The sequence below is a fragment of the Condylura cristata genome, unplaced genomic scaffold (genome assembly GCF_000260355.1).
Source record: "Condylura cristata isolate star-nosed mole 26May11 unplaced genomic scaffold, ConCri1.0 scaffold00005, whole genome shotgun sequence".
Taxonomy (NCBI): Eukaryota; Metazoa; Chordata; class Mammalia; order Eulipotyphla; family Talpidae; genus Condylura; species Condylura cristata.
This window is the reverse complement of record NW_004567106.1, coordinates 48,232,296-48,248,785: the sequence shown is the minus strand read 5'-3', so window position 1 is coordinate 48,248,785 and position 16,490 is coordinate 48,232,296. Positions and strand designations below refer to the sequence as shown.

At 39.0% G+C, this 16,490-nt stretch overlaps 1 protein-coding gene across 1 annotated transcript in view; it reads left to right on the top strand.

The window, feature by feature from the left end:
* The window catches only part of DOCK4 (dedicator of cytokinesis 4), a 203,777-nt gene that overhangs the window by 77,915 nt on the left and 109,372 nt on the right, over positions 1–16,490 (top strand). Inside the window, exons 15-16 of the mRNA XM_004677162.2 lie at positions 1,701–1,807; positions 16,096–16,252. Of these exons, the coding sequence (XP_004677219.1) occupies positions 1,701–1,807; positions 16,096–16,252 (264 nt within the window). The remainder of the gene's footprint in view (positions 1–1,700; positions 1,808–16,095; positions 16,253–16,490) is intronic.

Here is a 16,490-nt window from a genome sequence, read left to right as displayed (position 1 = left end):
TGCTATTCTTAGCAATCTTTGCTATAAATTCTCACTTGGGCCTAATACAAACTCTGAACTTTAAGCTAACAAAAAGAGAAAAATAAAGTTGAAATAGAGGGTGGAGATGGAGAAAGAGCACTTGGAGGAAATTACTAAGACTATAAATCTGGGAAATATAGTAAAGCTATTATCAGTAAAATCTGTTAGGTTCTACACACTTACCCTTGTAATTATTCACAGGATTTTTTTTTAAAGATTTATTTATTTATTCATACAGAAATGGGGTACAGGCCAGAGATGTGGAGGGTGTGAGGATTCATCAGGAACAGAGTGGGGAGCAGAACAGGTAGATGGACGAAGTACACTGCTGAGGGGAGCAGCGGGCGGGTCAGGAGAGGTCTGCCGCGCCTTTGTGGTCACCTCTGGGGCAGGCGGGGATCAAACTCATGAGAAAGTGGCTTAAGCTTCTTAGAGCAGTGCTTTAACCTGCTGCGCCACCAGGGAGGGCCGATTTTGAGTGTTTTGTTTTTTTTTATGTTCTTTGCTAAAATTCAGAATAGTAAAATGCAATACAGAAAAAAATTCCCATAATCCCATAAGCAGCTAATAATCAGCAATCAAATGTCTTGATTTTCCAAATAGTTCTCAGTGTGTACATGTATTCACTCAAAAATATAATTTATTCATGAAACAAGTATATATTGAATGCCTACTACCAAACACTTCACTGGGCATTGGAGTTAACATCAGTGAATACAACAAAATATCTCCTCTCAGAATTTTATTCTGGAGGGGGAAGACAACACCTGAGCAAGTAAATACACACATAAGGTATGACACGTGCAGTACAGAGATCGTAGCTGACATATTTTACATTTATAAGGGGTGAGCTGGTAGAAAGGGATGTGTGTTGCTGGTTGACAAGGGTACTCAGGGAAGTCCACCCTGATAAGGAGTCAGTTGGCAGCAACCTAATAGAAGTCAAGGTGCCAGGCATGGGTCTCTAGGGAAAGAATGTTTCAGGCAGAGAGAATAGTAGGTATCAAATACGTGAGATTGAAACATGCTTGGTATTTTCAAGGAATAAAGAGAAGACCAGAATGAGCCAGTAGGACAAGGGATAGGAGGTGAAATATGAGAAAAGAAAGGGCCAATCCACAAATTTTTTTTCTAAAATATAATTTCAGGACCTGCCCTGATGGTGCAATGGGTTAAAGCATAGTACATAAGGCTGTCTACAGCCACTGTAGCATGAGTTCCATTGATCCGTGGCCAGGGAGGTGACCCATATGGTGTGGCAGACCTCTCCTGACTCATCCGCTGCTCCCCTCAGCAGGATGTTTCATTCAATCTGCCTGTTCTGCTCCCTACTCTGTCTCTGGTGAATCCTCTCATCCCTACCTCTCTGGCCTGTACCCAAGTGCTTGTATGCATAAATAAAAAAATAAATATGTAATTTCAGGTGTCAATGAGAAAGAGACATGGAGAAACTTAATCAAGGAATACAAATTGCAGATGATGGGGCAGGAATCGGGGCCTAGAGAGTGCCTTCTGGAGAGCAAGGTCCCCTTTTAAAAGCACCTCTCCTTGTGCGGAGGGAGCTGGTGAGCGTGGGTTGTATTTCTTGATGACTGCTTTTTGACAACCTGTGATTCTGACCACAGGCTTGTCAACATGCACTTAAATAAGTGAGCCATTCTTGTTTTTTTCCTCCACAGCGAAGGAGAAAGGAGAGAAGAAGCTGTTTGGTTTCTCTTTCGTCCCCCTGATGCAGGAAGATGGCAGAACTCTCCCAGATGGTACCCATGAGCTCATTGTGCATAAGGTAAGTAACATTAATTAGATGTTGATGACAGCTGTGAAGAATAGGGCTGCATTATTAACTCACTGTCACATGTCGCTCTTCTGTAAAAGAGAAAAAATGACTGAAAAGAATACACTTTTGGAAGATTGCTGGCAGGGGACTGCCTTTTTTCAAAGTATGACTTTATTCTTTGTCACAGTCTAAAACATTTCAAATATGATTTACATTTTCCTCTCAAATGTAGCTATTTACACACATCTGTGTATTGACCAGAAAGCCATTTTGCCAATGCAAATTTTCCTGGCTAGATCTGAGTACCCCCAGAAGTAAATTTAGCAAGGTCAACACTTTTCTTGTCTGTTGTTCTCCCTAAACAAGCAGAGAAATAGCTGTGCTTTGTCTATGACTTCAGTAGTTCTTGCTTTCAATTTTTTGCATACAAGAGTTGTCATCAAAACATTTGGAACGAAGTATACTATATTAGTCAACAGGAACAAAATTTACAATAAGACATCCTTCAATTTTATCTGAGAATACTGGTAATAATAAAGTATAGGACAGAAATACCAGGAATTGTGAAACACAGAGTGAAAGTACACAGTTCAGCCCAAAATGTTTCCCCTTGCCTTTCTCGATTCCTGTAATCGTATGACATTTCAGACTCATCAACTCTCACCGAGGTTACTAGACCCACTGACCTAAGGATTCAGCTTCCTTTAATACAGTTTCTACCCAGTCATTATCATGACCACTAGGGTACAAATCTAACCAGGCAACTTTCCGAATTTAAGTCATTGAAAAACTCCATCTCTGAGAGGATCAGTTTCAGGTCTCAGAGTGGGACAGGCTTCTGTGCCCACCTCCACTCTGAACCATTTCTCAACACCGCCTGTCCATTACTTGGTATCTCAGACATACCCAGATCTTTCTATTTCTTAATCCTTTCTTCTCTACTGGTTTGTTTTGCTCTCCCTCTGACCCTGGCCTCCTGCCCCCACTTTCCACCTCCACCTCCTTGGAAGAACAGTCCCCACTCCCCAGCCCCTATTCCCTGTACTTCCAGCTGGCCAAGTCCCTAACTCCCCCAAGATTCACATATATCTACGCACATCCCTATACACGTACTGCTATACTCAATATCTTGTCCCATCTTATCTGAAGACCCCTCACTTACCCTAGATCTGTGAGCTGTTCCAGGCAATATCTGTCAGATGGGTTCTAGCATGTGTGCAATGAATGAAGGAGTGAAGTACATTAGAAGTCAAGCTTCCTTTATTTTGGGATTATTTCTAATTAAATGAGTGTGACTGCACAACACACCTGGTAATTTCTGTTTGTACATGCATGTATATATGTGTATGTATTTCCTGAACCATTTTTTTCTAGTTACTTAACCAACATGTTTATTGACCACAAGCTACAGGCTAGCCACTGATATAAGCAGCAATGGTGAACAGAAATTAAAGACCCTCCATTTCCACTACTTACATCCTATCTACTTAAAAATGTGACCTAAAGGAAATTAGAATGCTAAAATGCGAAGAAAAAAAATAGTTTAAAGTAGAAACACTGGTAGAACAGAGAAGCTAGATGGACAAGACACCTAAGTTGGTCTGTTATCTCACCTTTAGATAAGACAATATGAAATACATAGTTTGACAAATAACATCTTCAGCGACAGTTTTCCTAAAGACATAAATTGTTTGTGGTATGGATGTGTGTGATATTGCCTCTGTGTAACATGAAATCTTGATTCAAAAAAGGCAAGGTCAAGAGAATGAAACTGGACTCTCAGCTTCCTAATAATTCATGGAAGAATGAAACGTTTCCAGATGGCTTACCACATGTGGGCCTTCTCTCCTCTGGGTCAGAGTTCTTTAGGTGCTAAACTTCCAATCAGCTCTGTTGACTCCCTAAAAATGCCAAGAACCTTAGTTCTGATTAGAGGCACCTACACATTTAAATGCCAGGAGGACAGGAACAGAGCTTGTTTTTCCACCTGAGCATTGAGGAATCCATCTGATACCAATACCAGTTCACAGGGAGCCACTGTCAGGGTCCCTTCTAGTAGTACCAAAGCTCTTCTCACATCAGATCTTTAAATCAGTTCAAGATTATGCACAGATTTTCACTGAGTACCCAGAATTCTGACCTAGGAAGTACAGGAAATTTTATTGGAACATGAACAACTTAATTGGCAGGTACTTCTCTGTGCTTCAGCCACAGAGGAAGCACAGGATGGTGCTGGTAGATTGTGTAATGTTGAGCTCACCTATGTTGCACTGACCCCTCAGGGGCCACTAACTCCACAGAAAACTGCTATGTAGCTGAGTTGTCTTATGATTAGTGTTATTCACTGTTGCTTATTTAAAAGGGTGTCAAATTCTTGCCAAGTATAACAACTTTTGCTTTTAGTCTAGTTGATGCTGTGGCTTTCTTTTTCATAGACTCAAGCTAGTAAGTTCAGTTTCAGTTCAAGGCCACTTAGTTTATGATTGTAAAACCTTATTAGAAGTACAGTGTTTCTCCTTCCTCTGCCATAGCAGGAAAGCTTACAACCTGCTGATAATTACAGCCTTGAATTTAATTCTCTTTCAAAAACAAAAGATAGGAAGAGGACGAAAGATAGGAGTAGGCATGAATTGCCAATCATTGAGTTAAAATTTAAAAAAGCCCCTTTATACCGAGTAAGAAAATAATAATAATAATGAACAACTGTATACCAGAGACATATTATGGGGGTGGGATGGGAAGTGGGATCAAAAACTGTGGGGGGAGGGAAGTGCACTGGACTACGGTGATGGTACAGGGGTGATTTGGTGAATTGAAGCCCACAGGGATTACAACTGAGATGGAAAAAGGCACAAAATGATGTAAAAATAAACTATTATATTATTTTAAAATTAATTAACTAATTAAAAAACCACTTTGTAATGGTGTTGAGATGAGCACAATAGGTGTTAGGGAGGAAGACAGTGCTTAGTTCCTACCTTATATCAGAACGAAGTCCAGAAAAAATATGAAGAGTTTTAAAAATATGAGTGAATATTTTTATATTTCCTTAAAGAAGGCCTTTCTAAGGATGGCTCCAATGTTATAAATCAAGTACAAACATTTTGTTAAGTTGGTGATATAAAATTTAAAGCATCTTTAAGATAAAACTGTTAGACCAGAATCAAAAGACACATGGCAAAGTGCAATATGGCTACAACATAGCTTACAGACTAGTCTCCCTTTACTAGGAGATTAAAAAATAGGAAGAAAGAGAAAATGATGACTGCTACTAGCTTATTAAAAAATGAGAAATGCTAATTTTGAAATTAAAAAACAAAAACAAGGAAAAGAGCTACCTTTGTGACATAGTTCTCAGAGCATTGCTTTTTTTCTTATTATCCTAAATACAAAATAAAATATAAAGGTACATTAAAAATTTGATAAATGCATGGGAAGCCCACGGGGATTACAACTAAGATGGAAAATGCACAAAATGATGTAAAAATAAACTATTAAACATGATAAATGCAAATATATAGAATAAGTATATGAATAATCAAAGAAATATAAGGTAAATAAAGAATGTGAGACTTTTTGGCCTGTCAGATTGTTAAAGCTTTTAAATTTATAATTGGAGAGTATGAACAAGGGGAAAATGCACTATTTGCATTAACAGGAAATGTGAACAGTATTGACATTCATAAGAAAAGTTTGGCAACACAGATGACTTTAAATGTGCATATCCTTTGACTCAGTCATCTTATACCTTGGTATTTATTGGGAGATAACTGGACTAGGCAAATAAAGGTGATCCAACGATGATCACTGCAGATTCATTGAAATACTTAACACTTGAAAGTTATCTAAATTGCCAATAATACAGATCTGGTTAAATAATGCTACCTATTATGGAGATAATGTATAGTGGATATTTTTATGTACACACATAAAAATGTTTACCATATACTGAGAAACAGCACTTAATATAAACACATTTAATGTAATGCCATTTTTGTAGAATTCTTTAACTGCACATCCCTAAATATATACATAGATAGAGATGTTTGGAAGAATGTACTAAAACATTAACAGTGGTTTGTTTATTTTTATACTGCTTAGAGTTTTTGTTAGTGGGCAAATATCATTTTTTAACATTCAGAAAAGTTTTTCATTTCAAAAAGGAGAAAATTGGGTAGAGACAAAAAATTATACTTAACCACATTTTTGCACCATTTAACTCTGGGGTTGCATCCAATTAAAGATTATTCTGTTGTTGACTTTGATAGTATCTTGGTGGCAGTGTTCACAGTAATTGCCTGGAACCTTTATCCACTCCATGTCATTCATTGACATGTACAGTCTATAAAAGCCAAAGTTGGTGAGTGATGGAAAAATGTTCTTAAAAAGTGTCTTATCTCTTGCAGGTCTGATACAGAAAGTAACTGTGGTTTGTAATAGATATTCACCTGCTCCTCATGTACAGTATTAGTTTAATTCAATCCTGCAGTGAGCTAAGAAGAACACTGCTGTGTTAAGGATTATTTAATAGCTTAATTTGGATCTAAAATTCGTAGGCAAGATAGTTCCCTGTGATGGTGACTGGAACCCACCACTGTGTTCTAAGGAAAAAGTTGTTGGTAGTCAGTCAAGGACTTAAACTCATTCCTTAGTGCAGGATTTAAAGATTCCTAAAGGCAAGACCCCCTTAAGGTCATTTAAACTTTACACAATTGATTACATGTTTGTAGTGGTGTCCAATGGAAGTAAATTCTGAAATTTACAAAAACCTGAATGTCATATCTCCAGAAAGATAAGTGAAATAATGGATTAGCCATCATTAGACTTTTTATTCTTCCAGTCACATAGCAAAGAGATTGAAGTAATTAGCATAGGATAACTTATTTTCTAAAATGAGGAGAATGACAGAATCCAAAATAGGAGGGCAGGAAAATTATACATATGGACTGTAAGGTCCCAATTCTGTCACATTCCGGTGAAACACCAGCAGGTCCAGTATCATGTGTGTGTGTGTAAATAAGCAACGAATACCAAACACAATAATATAATTACTTTTAATAAATTGGATTTTTGCAAATTAACTTTTGTTCATTCACACCACCACGGCTAAAATGACCCAACTCATAGAGATTAGGGTTTTACTTAGTAGGGGATCTGATTATTTCTAATAGGATTACTGCTCCCCCTACTCTAAAGTATCTGAATAGGAGAAAGGCCAGGTGAGAGAAATCAGTCTACTAGCAGGTAATCCTGGTTGGATCACTAAGAGGGTTCTTTGTTGAAAAAGGTTTAATTTAATATTTATTATTGATTGTTTATTTCACCATTGTCCCTAAAGTTTTGTGCAAAAACCCTTTGTGACTTATATTTTCTTCCATAAAAAGTTTCAGTTTTTTATGCTATATCCCACTTCCCATTTGATCCACAAAAGGTCAGCACAGCTGGTCTGAACTGGCCACCATCTTTGGTGAGATGTATTTCTCAGATTTATTTACTCTCCATTTACCCTAACCTTTAGCATGGCCATTTCTTAATGCAAGCTTGCTTTTATAGGTAAATAAAAAGTAGGAGGGGTCTAAAACATGAAGACAGACAGTTGCGTTTCCCACCTATCTTATGTCTGCTACATGCTGTTCTAGCTATCTATGCCAAAAGAAACTTCCTTGTAGTTCTGATTGAAAGACAAAAGATACCCATCTGCCCACTCTGGACTGGGCTTGGATGTAGGAGAATTACTCATGTAAGTTTTGTATTATTATATACAAGAGAAATTACAAAGCAAATACCTGCAAAAAAAAAAAAAGACTAAACCTGATGCTTAGCATAGAACATATCAAATAGAATTTAGAAGCAGAACAGGGAAAAAAAAAAGCTGTACTTAATAGGTCAACTTAGGTTTAACACTGAAGTGCTAAGGACTGATTAATTTGATATCCAGAAAGTCCCTACATTATAGCTATTTAATATCATTGTATGTTCTGTCTTGCCAAAAATAATCTGCCTTAACTGAGCTGTGTTTGGAGTAGTGAACGAACCCATCTTCTTCAGTCTATATTCAGTGTCAGAGGTCAGCAGTTCTTTAAGTGCCTAAGACCTGTAAAGGTGCTGATAAACCAACCTTGTAAAGAACTTCCCTCCCCTCTGTAAGGCTCACTCCATATAGTGGGGAACTTTCTACTTGTCCTAGTTACTATCTTCCTCCAATAGGTATTCTGTTGATCAGCAAGGAAAAGGGGTGGTAGGTATCAGCTTACTTTGCCACAGGAGTCTGGCCTTCCCTCAAAGTCATCTTCTGGGTGATCTGTTCAGTGCCTTATCCTTCCAGCTTAGCTCCAGCTGTCTGTGTTCTTCATCACTGTGACCAATCCCCAGATCTTGTTTTGTGCCCAGGCAGCAAGTTCTCCCATGTGGATGCTAAATAAAATCCTCCAAGAACCAGAATATTTTTTAATATATTAAACTGTCAATACCTTGACCACAGCATTTCAACTTTCCAAATTTCAGACTCTACCTGTTTTTCAGTCTTCTCTGGTAGACCTCTCCAGATTCACTTTCTTCCCTTTGTTTTCCAAGTTAGACCTTGATCCTTAACTCTGCTGTGCTTTCACAGAAAGGCAAAACAGCTGTGAATCTGTCTGCCAATATTGCCCCCTCCTAATCCCCCAACCTGGGCATTAGAGGAAATTAGCAGTCCACAGTTTTACCAAATTAATGCCAGCCTGATGGTACAGATGCAGGGCCATCAGCATGCAGGCAAACTAACCAGCTCCCCCTCTGTCGGCACAAGAGCTGTTTTTAAGATTGTACCATTCTGCCTGCCACACCACTTCCCATCTTCATAACAGAGAAAACAGAAGCCAGCAGACAGGAACTTCTTTCTCTTCCTGTGCTCTCTCCCTTGTCACCTGCAAACTCACTGGCATCCTTCCTGCTTCCTGTCTCAGGGGCTGAGGCAAGTTTCCTCTCCAAGGCTGCTACTCTTGGGATCTTTCTCCCTCCAGATTACCTAGGACCCTGCTCCCCACCTCCAATGTCCCCTCCCTCCTGCAACTGTAGCAGTTTCCTCTCTTCTGGAAGTGTTTTCTCAGATTATAAACAAATCTTTTCTTTTAGGAAACAAAATGTTTAACAACTACTGCACTCCCTCTTCCCCTGCCTCACAGGCAGCCTATCTTGTCTCTATTTCCTTATGTTCTGTTTGTTCTTTAGGCTACAGCTGCCCCCCCTGCAGCTCAAATAAAATTTCTCATTGAGATTATTAGTGTCCACACAAGAGCTAAAGCCAATGTCCACTCTCAAAATCTTCCCTTGTTTACTGCTTTAATGGTGTTGAAAAATTCTAAGTGCCTTGGTCTCTGACCACCTGAGTTGCATTTTCCTTCCTCCTTGAGGACTCTCTTTGCTTGTGCTTTAAGTATTGGTGTTATCATGGATTTAATTTTCAGCTGTCATCTCTGCTGTGTGCTATAACCATCTCATCTGCCTCCATGAGCTAACATACTACATCTCTTCTGACGACAGTCAGATCCGCATTTATGGTCCAGAACTTTGGTAACCTACTGAGTATCTTCAGGTTTATGAATCGAATCACCTTAAACTTGGCATGTTTTAAAGGCTTAATAACTGAGACTCTGTCCCATCTCCATCACTCTTGCTATATACAGAAATTTACCCTTTTTCTTAACTTCTCACACTTACCTTCCATATTGAAACCTTCACTTGCATAACTGTCTTAACTCATCACTTTGATATTATTTAGAGAATTTAGAACAGAAGCAACTAACAATAACACCTCAGGTTTTTCTTGCCTGGTATTCTAGGGTAGTTCCAGGGCTTTTAAAATTATCATTAGAGACTCTCCCTGGTGGTGCAGCGGGTTAAAGCACTGCACTGAGAAGCTAAAGCCACTTCCGCATAAGTTCGATTCCCGCCTGCCCCGGAGGTGATCACGTGGCATGGCAGGCCTCTCCTGGCCCGCCCCGCCCGCTGCTCCCCTCAGCAGTGTACTTCGTAGATCTACCTGTTCTGCTCCCCACTCTGTCTCTGGTGAAGCCCTCACTGCCCCTGAGCCTCTGGCCTGTACCCCAGTTCTGTATGTACAAATAAAAAAAAATTAAAAAAATAAAATAAAATAAAATTATCATTAGAAAATCCCATACTAAAATACACATATTGTCTGAATATACCTGTACATTTGAAACTTTTTAAAAGATATTTTAAACTTACAGAAGTGTTGCAAAAATAGCACAGAAAATTCCCATATACACTCTACTCATCTCCTTATGTTGGCATCTTACATAACTATAGCACATGTATTGAGACTAAATTAACTTTGGTACAATACGTTAACACAGAAACTTATTTGTATTTCATAACGTCTTCCACTAATGTCACATTTTTGTTCCCAGATTCAATTCTGTGTACCACACTGTATTTAATGGCCATGTCTCCATTGTCTCAATGTGTGCTTTTATGTGTTCAGTGTCTTTACATGTTTGTAAACATGTTTGTTCACATATAGAACATCTTTTCCCTGCCTGGTGAGCCTCTGAAGCTTTATGACTGAGGCTAAATCACCCTGTTCCCGTAAGTCCTTACCTCCCTCTCCTGGTAGTGCCGACATGCAGTGGTCTTCATCACAGCTTTGTAATCAGCAGTAACAGACAAATGCAGAGGTCAGGTGTATGTTCAAGAGCAGATATTGTACTTATTCTTTGTTCTCTTTTTTTTTTTAAAGATTTATTTATTTGTGCTTACAGAACTGGGGTACAGGCCAGAAGCTCAGGGGTGGCGAGAGGCTTCACCAGAGACAGAGTAGGGAGCAGAACAGGCAGATCACGAAGTACACTGCTAAGGGGAGCAGCGGGTGGGTCAGGAGAGGTCTGCTGCGCCATGTGGTCACCTCGGGGCAGGCAGGAATCGAACTCATGTGGAATGTGGCTTTAGCTTCTTAGTGCTGTGCTTTAACCCGTTGCGCCACCAGGGAGGGCCTCTTTGTTGTATTTTTAAATCAATTTTTATTGATTTCCATTTGTTTATACATTATATACGATTGGGGTACACCTTCACACCTCAACATGTGCATGTGCTTCACTCACCCTTCACCAAAGCTCTAGTTCCAGTTCCCCACCACATTGCCACTCCCATCCCTGCATCCTGCCCCTCCCCTTTGGCAGCCACTATAGTAGTCACAGAATCTAAGAGTTGTTTTGTTTATTTGCATTCAACAAATGAGTGGAACCATGCAGTAATTTTCTTTCACTTTGTAACTTACTTCACTTAGTATAATTTTTGCGACCTCCCTAAGTTTTGTCCCAGAGGCACTAGTTACCTTTTTTAAAGCTGAATATTTCATTGAGCATGTATACCACAATTGTCCAGTTGTCTGTTGATGGGCATTGAGGTTGACTCCATGTCTCAACTATCATGACTAGTGCTACTCTGAACACAGAGTGCATAAATCTTTTCATATTATTATTTTCACACTTTTTGGGTAAATGCCTGGAGTGGTATTGCTGGGTCATATCATATTTCCATGTTTAGTTCTTTAAGGAGCCTCCTACTGTTTTCTATATATGCTGCACCAGTTCACATCCCTACCCCCTTGTTATGTTCTCAAGAGAAATTGAAGTAATGGCAAACAGGAGCAATTTAATAAATGTTTTATGATGACATTAGGGGTTGTCTTTAATGTTGGATTAAGTCCCTAAAAGATATTTTTCCAGTACATCATTTAAAACCAGTCTTGATTAAGTGAAGATCTATACTTATAAATGGATTACCTAACTGTATTTTTAAATTTTGATTATCTACTTCCCATCAATTACAGACCCTTTAATTTGATCATGAATTTCTGTACCAGTTGATTTCTAATGAAGTGTACCAGTTGATTTCTAATGAAGTCAAACAGCTTGCATTATTGCAAACACCACATTTCTGGAGCATAGTTTCTGACTGATCATTGTGGTTCCCTTCCACATGTCTGAGACAGTGGTCAAAAAAATTACTAGGCCTGATGTACCATTCCTTGCTGTCCCAATTGATTATACTTCTGGGTGAAGAAATAGATTGTGAGCCAAGCTATATAACCTTAAAGAAGTTTGAGACGACGGCTGCCACTGCAAAACCTACATTTTAATTCTCCTGTAAGAGTTGGAGGGGAGTTCATCTCTCCTGTCAGATCTGATTTCAGTCTCAAATGTAGTGAAGTAGAGAGCTGATTCTCAGCTCTCTCCTCTAATTGGTAACAAATTAACTTGATGCGACATTAAGATGACTTGCACAGATTGCAGCTTATCAAAGCACAAAGAAATGTCCTTTCCTGTGCCTGACTTTGTTCTCACAATCCAGTAGCAACCTCAAGAGGCTGTGGTCGGTTTCCTTGTTTCTCCCAGAAAGAATGGCTCCATTCTTGTTCCCACATCTATCTCCCAACATATACACAGCACAACACCAGTAACCTGTGAGTTTTGTCTGCATCTGCCGCAAGATGATGAGGTCTCTGGATCCACGAGGTCCCTTGCCTCCTCTGGATATGATAGGAAACAGAAATTGACCCAGTGCTCAAACCAAAACAGTTGTTTAGCAAAGGTTCCCCAGAGTACAAGTGATCCATATTTAACTACACATTTATTTGAGGAGTATAACTGATTTTACTATAGTGACAAAACTGCCTATAACTACATGCAGTGTAGTTTTGTGCAAAGCAGCAGTTTTGTGGTGTTGAGCCTGCATTGCTTGTTCTGGCAGGCTCTCAGACACCCAGCCGCAGCTCTGTTGCACTTGGTATTTCCAATTAAGGCACCACCCGCAGCACCATGTCTTACTTTGCCAGCCTCATTTCTGTGATGTTGTTGACTCTTAGCCCTTCTCTTGAAGAGGAGAGTATTTACCCCCATTCATTTTTTCAAGGTCATACCCTAATTCAGAATTGCACTCAGAGTACAGACTCTTCTACCTGGCTGAAAAATGCCCGAGAATGTATTGCTTACTCTTCCTCTCCCTGGCTTCTACTAGTGAACTAGTGAACTATATATTTTCTCTGAAGAGACCAGAGAACACTTTTGGCTTAAACTCTTGCTGACTGCTGCCCCTGTAGGCTCACTTTCTGGAATCCCATTTCTCTTCTTCACTATTGTCAACCCTGTTTGTTTTCTGTAATCTTCGAGAGATCAAGTGAATGAACAGATGATCTCTAACTTACCATTCTGTTCCTCAGCTCTTGCATCATGCTTCATCTGCTCCTGTGTGCTCCTTTCCCCTTTGCCAGGTGATCCTTTTGCTTCCTGGGTGATTTCAAAAACATGGTCTAGCCTTTAAGACTTGTAGGCATATTACATAAAGAACTAATTCAGCCCCACATGCCTTAAACAGACTCAGATGCTAAGATACGAGCCCCCAGGCTGGGGGAGATTTGAAATAAAGCAAGTGTGCTGACACTGGCCTGGCACATCGCTGGTAGAGAAGGCAGCTTGGTCTTCCATTCACAGTGCTAAAGACACAACCCTGCCATCACATCTTCAGTGACAGAAGTGATGAGCAGTGGAACTGAAGGTTGGGCTGTGACTAGCAGTGGAACTGAAGAAGTACACTGAGAAGGAATTCCAGGACTGCATGAGAATCAGGCAGTTAGTTAGGGGAAGAGTTTGAGAGATGTATCTATAGAGGCAGAATTTCTGTTAACAGATGGAGCTCACAAGACCAAAGCAGAATCCAGCTTCTGAGTAGGACACCTGGAAATAGCTAGACAGTGTACCTGGAGTGGGTTTGTAGGAGACTTCAGTTCCAGTGGGAAGTGTTCATTAGACATGGACAAGACAGTATAGGAGGGGGAGACTGGAACTCAGTCCTAACCCCACAGAGCAGATCGTGCTGGGACTTGAAATGCCCCAAGCCCTGACAACAGGAAGACTGAGGGGAGGGCACAGTGACCCAGTTTCCAGAATATTACTTTGCCTGAACACCCTTTTCTGAAGAAGCATTTTAAGTATTCACTGTAGACTGATTCTCTAAACCATATGTGTGTGTTTTGTGAACTCTTTCTGTGTGGAATAACACAGAAAGCATTTGGTGCAGCTCTGGGAGAGAATGACAGAGTTATTTCTTATTTATTGGCATCCCTTACTGGGCAGTTGTGCTGGTAAAAACATCATATTTTGTTTTTCTAGACTTGTTAAAGAAGGCTTTTTTAAAGATTTATTAAAAATTCATATATGTAGTGAAATCACACAAAATTGTCTAACCTAGCAGGGAGTCTGCCTACACTCCTACCTGCTATCAGATACTAGCCTTGAAAATACTCAGATTTAAAGGATTAAGTTTTGAAATTATATTGAAAATAATCTAAGGTATAATAGCTCCATAGCCATCACAAAAAATTAATTTAAAATGACCTTTTTCATTATAATGATAGTACACAGATAATTGTTAGCACCATAGGGTATGTCCTTAGAGATGTTTTTCTGTATGGACTATTTTACCCGGGTAATATTATATAATATGTTTTTAATAGACTGTTTTAGGTTTACAATGAAATGAAAGAGATAACAGATTTTCCACACCAACCCTGTCCCCACAGGTACACAGCCTCCCTTATCAATACCACTTCCCAAAATGGTATGTTTTTGTAATTATAAATGAACATATATTGATTCATTGCAATCACCCCAAATTCATAGCTTATCATATGGTTCACTATGGTTATTGTAAATTCTGTGGGTTTGTGCAAAATGTCCTGTACCATAAAACCATTATTGTAACATCATACAAAGCAGTTTCAATGCCCTAAAAAATCCTCTGTGCAACTCTATTCATCCTAGTTTTTTTTTTTGTCCTAATTTTGTTTTTTCTATCAGTATCACATAGATGGAGTCATAGTGTGTATCTGTTCTGATTGACTTCTCGCACTTAGCAATATGCATTTAAGTTTCCTCCATGTATTTTCATAACTTGATAGCTCACTTATTTCTAGTGATGAGTGGTAGGTACTCTGTGGTCTGGATGTACTACAGTTCATCCATTAACCTACTGAAGCATATCTTAATTGTTTCAACCAGTATCTACACACACGCATATGCATATACACATATATGTATGTATAGCTGCACACTCATCTACTCATGTATAGCAAATGAAACAACCAAAATATCCCTACATTTCCTTTTTCATCAGTGAGTTCTCCAATCATTTTTATCTCATCTAAAATATAGTCAATATATAAATTTCCTAAAATATCTTTCTCAGCAAGGTTATTAAAATCCAGGACCATATGTGGCAGCTGACTATCTCTTAAGTTTGGCTTAATCTGGAATGATTCCTTTTGTTGCAACTCTCGATTTGATAAGGAAGGCCAGGTATCCCGCAGAGTATGCTGCCTGCTGGATGTGTCCAGCTGTTTCCTGTGGTGTTGTTCACATGTCACCATGTCCCTTGTGTTTGCTATGATGTGCAAGTTGAATCTGTGGGTGTGAGATCTTCAGGTTCAGCACCCTTGGTAAGAAGGCCCTGTAGATGATGATAGTTTCTTCACACTCTCTGATGAATGTGATGAAAACCCCATCCTCTTGTGTGCAGTTATTTTTGCCCACTTGCCAGTAGAAGAGATCTGTGTTGCTCCCTTGGTGTCCTATGAATGTCTAATTCCTCAAAAACAATTTTCCTGCTGTGTTTAGCATTAAGCGACTATCCTTGACAAATGCAATGATTCCATTAGGGTTCCAAAACAGAGTTTTTGAAATCTCTGATTCCTTTTATATTCTTCAGCTGGTATTTCTGTGGAGTAGATTTCCCTCACATAGTGGGACTATTAGATTAGACATGAATACAGTTTTCTTTTATTGCCAATTTTTGAGGTCAGGAGTTGTTGACTAGCAGCCTCAGATGAGATGCTAGAAGAATTTGAACATTCTTTTAAAATGCTGTGATCACTGTAAAAATGATTTCTTGAGCACTTCCAAGTCATCAAATTCTTTGTTAAAGGCTTTATGTAATCTAATTCTTATGACAACACTTGAGGTTTAGAGATAGAAAAGGGAAATCTTGAGTGGTTAAATAACTTGGTAACAGTAACTTGTGTGGGAAGTGACAGAGCTGGAATTCAAACCCAGATCAGTGTGAGTCCAAAATCTATGCTTCATTCCTTTCATACATTCTTGTTGCATTTTACTTAAAAGCCAAATTCTATTTGTAATGCTATTTGGAATGTTTCCTACTCATAAACACTAGAAATGGAAATTATGGTTAATAATTCTCATGAGTTCTCTTCCCCTCTCCCTTTTATTTTTTAATATTTTTGACAGTGTGAAGAAAACACAAACCTTCAGGATACTACCCGCTACCTCAAACTTCCTTTTTCCAAGGGTATCCTCCTTGGGAATAATAACCAAGCCATGAAGACCACAAAGGAGTCATTTTGGATAACATCTTTTCTCTGTTCCACAAAACTCACACAGAACGGTAATATATGATACTCTTTTATTTAAAAACCCTGCACTTAAGTACTCATGTGAATTTTGGTAGGCAAATGCAATAAGCACCAATGTTATATTTAAGAAGTTTGCACTAGAAAATTATTGAGCCTTCTGCTTGTGGTGCCCAATAAAAATAAAACAATTGTTAACCCAATAATCTGTTAAATGCTTGTCATTTAAGGACTTTAAAATTATCCCAGTATTAGAACAAGTACACAACACCT